This window comes from Alexandromys fortis, unplaced genomic scaffold, assembly GCF_014885135.2.
Source record: "Alexandromys fortis isolate MF-2015 unplaced genomic scaffold, M_Fortis_MF-2015_v1.1 scaffold_364, whole genome shotgun sequence".
Lineage (NCBI taxonomy): Eukaryota > Metazoa > Chordata > Mammalia > Rodentia > Cricetidae > Alexandromys > Alexandromys fortis.
Window position 1 is genome coordinate 116,514 of NW_026068245.1, and position 5,026 is coordinate 121,539.

At 45.8% G+C, this 5,026-nt stretch overlaps 1 protein-coding gene across 1 annotated transcript; it reads right to left on the reverse strand.

Moving 5' to 3' along the window:
* Nucleotides 1-1,803: 1,803 nt before the first annotated feature.
* Nucleotides 1,804-2,640, reverse strand: Nfilz (NFIL3 like basic leucine zipper). Its single transcript, XM_050131241.1, has one exon. It carries the CDS (start codon nt 2,638-2,640, stop codon nt 1,804-1,806), a length of 837 nt encoding a protein of 278 aa, XP_049987198.1.
* Between the last annotated feature and the right edge of the window lie 2,386 nt (nt 2,641-5,026).

The window sequence follows — 5,026 nt, forward strand, 5'->3', positions numbered from 1 at the left end:
TGGGTGAATAGGTTGAGGGATGAATAAAAATTGAAGAATGAGTGGATGGACAGATTAATAGAAGGATGAATGATGAATAAACAGTTTGGCGGGTGGGTGAGAAGATACATGAATGGATAGAATAATAGATGAGAGGATTATAAAAACAAGAATTAATTGATGAATCAACTATAGACGGATGAATTGATGGAGAATGAATAAATGAATATCAAATGGGTAAGAAGATGGGTTGATGAAAGACTGATGAAAGGGTAAAGGATGAATGAATGAGCAAATAGATGATAGATGATTGATAGGTGATAGATTGATAGATAATTGATAGATGATAGATAGGCAGATAGATATAGATAGATGACAGAGAGATGATTGATAGATGATAGATAGATAGATAGATAGATAGATAGATAGATAGATAGATAGATAATAGATAGGTAGACTCTTAGAGATCCTATTGTTCTTATAAAATGCCATAGCCATAAACAATTGTTTCTTTAAAATCTTTATTATCAGAATATATTTAAACATATGAGTAAAGATAGATGATGGATAGACAGACAGACAGAGAGTCTTGAGAATTCTACTGCTGCTGTGATAAAACACCATAGCCATAAACAAGTTGAGGAGGAAAGGATTGGTTTCAGCAAGGGTTGGATTCAGCTCACAACTCTCAGGTCGTGCTCCCTTGCTAAGGGAAGTCAGGGCAGGGACTCAAACAAGGCAGGAGCTGATGCAGAGGTCGCGGAGCAGTGCTGCCAGCTGACTTACGTTCTACTCATGGTTTGATCAGCCTGTTTTCTTATAATGTGCAGGACCCCCTGTCCAGGGTACAGAGTACATATGAGCAGCTGGGCTCTCCCACCTCAATCATTAGGAAAACGCACCACAGACTTGCCCATAGGCCAGTCTGGTAGAGACATTTTCTCAGTTGGGCTTCCCTCTTCCAAAATGACTCTTATTTTAAGTTGACATAAAAAACTAGCCAGCATAGATAGATAGATAGATAGATAGATAGATAGATAGATAGATAGATAGTCAGACAAACAGACAGATATAAAGAATGTCAGGTAGGCAGGCAGGCAGGTGAAAGGGAAAATAAATAGATTGTTAGATAGATGAAAAGATGAAGATTGTGAAGAATGAGAGGTTTGATGGATGGATGTATGCATGGGTGGGTGGATGGATGGGTGGATGGATGAAATATCAATAAATAGGTTAAATGAGTATGAAGAGTTGGGTGGTGGTGACACGCGCTGTTAATCCAGCACTTGGGAGGCAGAAGAAGCAGGCAGGTTTCTGAGTTTGAGGCCAGCCTGGTCTACAGAGTGAGTTCCAGGACAGACAGCCAGGATTGTTACATAGAGAAATCTTGACTCGAAAAAGAAAAAGTAAGAAGAAGAGCAGATAGATGGAAGGATGGATAGAAAGACATGGCCAGAAAATGAAACTAGACACATATAAAAGATGGGTAAACAATTGGGCAGGTGGGGGAAGACGAGTTGCCCGGTGTGAGGATGAAGCACAAATGGACAGCAATAATCACTGGATGGTCGGATAGCTGAGCTGGTGATGAGGAGGGAAGAGATGATGCAGTCACAATTCAATATGGGACTCATCCCCTCTGCACCTGGAGCCCTGACCTTGGCTCTAAGAGGTGGACCCTCCCTGCGGGGGCAACTTCCTACAGGCCCTGCCCAGTCCTTATCATCCTTTCACGAAACCCACACTCAATTTTAACCACCACATTACCAGTCTGGGCCTGGTCAGAGGCAGCTCTCAGAGGCTTGCCTGGCCCACCTCCCATCCTCAACATAAGCTGTTTACGGCTGGGGATTTGATGCGCAGCTTGTGAGGCAGGGAAGTCTGAGCCAGACCCTCAGACCTGTCACCTAGGACAGGGCAGGACACACCAGGTGAACACCCCATGGAACTCTCCGAGGATGTCTGCGATCTATCTGAGGGCCCTGGGGCATGGGATCCAGCAGGCACAGGAGACCACAGCCTACAACAAGCCTTGAGCTCTGCTCTGGGCCCCACATGCCCATCTAAGAAGTGACAACCAAAGACAGCAGCTGGGAAGGTAGACTGAAAGCTTCTGTCAATTATCCTAGGGATCATGGGCTCTGACTCCTGAAAGAATCCAGGGGAAACAGCTAAGCCCGCCCACCCTTGAGCTACCAGGCAGCCTGAGCAACCCGGAATCCCAGAATCCATGGCACACGGTTTGAACAGGCAGTCATGGGCACCAGGCAAAGATAAGAATGAGTCGGCCCCTGAGTGGGAGTCCCCAGTCCAGGAAGATTTCCAAAGCAAGGCCTGCAAGGGCAACATCGGGGAACCACACACCGAAGGCAAGAGGCCAAATCGAAGTTTGAGCGCTTGCAGCTCAGCCCTGAGTATAGCATTCTCCTCCAGCAGCATGGTCAGCCTGCCTTCAATGGCCACATCATTGAGACGTCGCTTTTCCCGGGACCGCTTGGCTGCCTCATTGTTCTTTCTCCGTTTCTCCCAGTAAATTGTGTCCTTCTTCTCTTCCGGCATAAACTCCCTCTGTCGGCGCATGACTGGACCTCTGCGAGTGCCCCAGAATGCTTTGCTGGGACACCGAGACATGCTGGGCAGACCCAAGGTATTCACATTCATAGCTGCCTCAGACCTGGGGAAAATAAAAGAGGTCTTGGACCAGAGACAGGAGGCTGACCCAAGTGATCCTAGTCCCTCTAATTGGCTCTGTGTCTATCAGCTCCACTGGAGCGTCAGACGGAGCCGAGACTGGGCTGGGGACAGCTCCATATAGGGATGTAATGAGGGGAAAGGAGCTGGGGAGTGGGTGCCAAGTGAGGGTGAGTTTGAATACGGCTTAAGAACACCCCAGTTGTCACAGTTGTTTACGAGCTGTTCCTTCGGAGGACACAAGTTCTTTCTAAAATGTTTGTCTTACCCCTAAGAAGATCAGCCTATACAAGAGCTGCGTAACAATCTCAGATCCAGAGGAAGAAAGGAGGAAGGATGTACCTAGAACGAGAGAATATGTAAACACAGAGTTTTACTTGCCAAGCTGTGACTCAAAAAATCAGTTGGTAGGGGCTGTGGAGCTGGTTAAGTCTTACAAGCGTGAGAACTGAGTCTGAATCCAGAGAACCACAGACCCAAAGCAAGGCAGCCCGAGTTCATAATCCCAGTATCCCTATGGTGATACAGAAGGAGTCAGAAAAGTGAGAACCCCTGGACCTCCCAGGCCAACTAGCCTGGCATATATGGGGGCAGGACAACAAAAAGACCCTGTCACAAACAAAATAAAAGATGAGGACCAACACCCAAGCCGGACTTCTTACCTCCAGAAGTGTATCATGACACACGTGCTCTTTCCTTCTCTCTCTCTCTCTCTCTCTCTCTCTCTCTCTCTCTCTCTCTCTCTCTGTCTCTACTTCTCTCTTCTCTTCTCTCACACATACACACACAGTCATATTATACACAAGAATAACACATTCATAATAAAAGTATTAAAAACAAAAAGAATAACAAATGAAAAATACTAACAAATTCATGTGATTTATGCCCAGATTTTAACTCACAATCCATGGCCAGAATCTCACATTTGCCTTCCCACCCATCCAACCACCCATCTGTACACCAGATCCCACACAACTGTCCGTCATCCACCCGTCACCTCACTTGTCAGTCATCCTCTCTCCAACTCCCATCACCTCACCGTTCGATTTTACAGCCATCCATTGTGCCCACCACTTTTCACTTATTCACACATCAAGGCCTCCTTAAAGTTTCATGTGTTTAGTGTGCGTGTGTGTTTAGAGTGTGTGTGTGTGTGTATGTGTGTGTGTGTACACGTGGGGCATGGGTATATATGGAGACTAGAGTCAACCTGGGGTGCTGTTCCTCAGTTGTCCATCTTGGTTTATTAAGTTTTTTACTCTTTTTATAAAAAAGATTTATTTTTGTTTAATTTTGTGTATATATGTGTGTGTACATTTATGGATGCAAGTGCCAGCTGAGCCCAAAGGTATTAGATCTCCCCGGAGCAGGAATGAAGGCAGCTGTGAGTCTCTGGATGTGGGCGCCGAGGAACAAAGTTGGGTCCTCTATGACAACAATACGTGATCTTAACTCATGGGTCGGCATTTTAAAGATTTATTTCTATTATTTATTTACATGTGTGCATCTGTGTGGGTCTAGTGAATATATGTAATCACCTGTGCATGCATATCAAGACCAAAGGGTATCCCTCGTCCATCGCTCACTAACTATTCCACTGAGATGGAATCGCTCCCTGAACTTGGGCTGGTGTATTTGATTGGCTGAAAACCAACAAGCCCTAGAACTATATGCTGGAAGAAGATGATCCAACTACTGCCAATTATCCTCTGACCTCTATGTGTGCAACATGGCTTGTGGAGAGAGAGAGAGAGAGAGAGAGAGAGAGAGAGAGAGAGAGAGAGAGAGAGAGAGAGAAGGAAGGAAGGAAGGAACTCCCAGCTTCTTGGGAGACTGAGCTGGAAAAATGCCTTCAGTCCTGGAATTTGAATCCAGCCTGGACATCATAGCCAAAACAACATATCAAAAATATAATAGCTGAGTATTGTGTTGAGTCACACAGGAAGACTGTAACTCCCATGCTTGAGAGGAAGGCTGAGGTAGGCGGATGATGAGTTTGAGGTCAGACTAAGTAGCATAGAAAGAACTTGCCTCAAATAATACTAGAAAAAAAAAAACCATGGAGGAGAAATGGAAGAGGAAAGAGTGGAGAAAGAAGAAGGTGAGGGAGAAAGAGGGGGAGAAAAAGATGTAACAGGAAGAACAGGGAAGGAGGGAGGCAGAGGGGGAGAGAGGGAGAGAAGGAAGAAGTGAAGGAGGGAGGGAAGGGAAGAGCAGGAAAGAAAGAGAAAGAAGGAAGGGGTGAGAAAGGGAGGGAGGAAGAGAGGGAGGGAGGAGAAGAGGGAGGGAGTCAAGGGAATGGAGGATGAAAGGAAAGGGAAGGAGGAGGGGAGAGAAGTAAGGGAAGTAAAAGGGA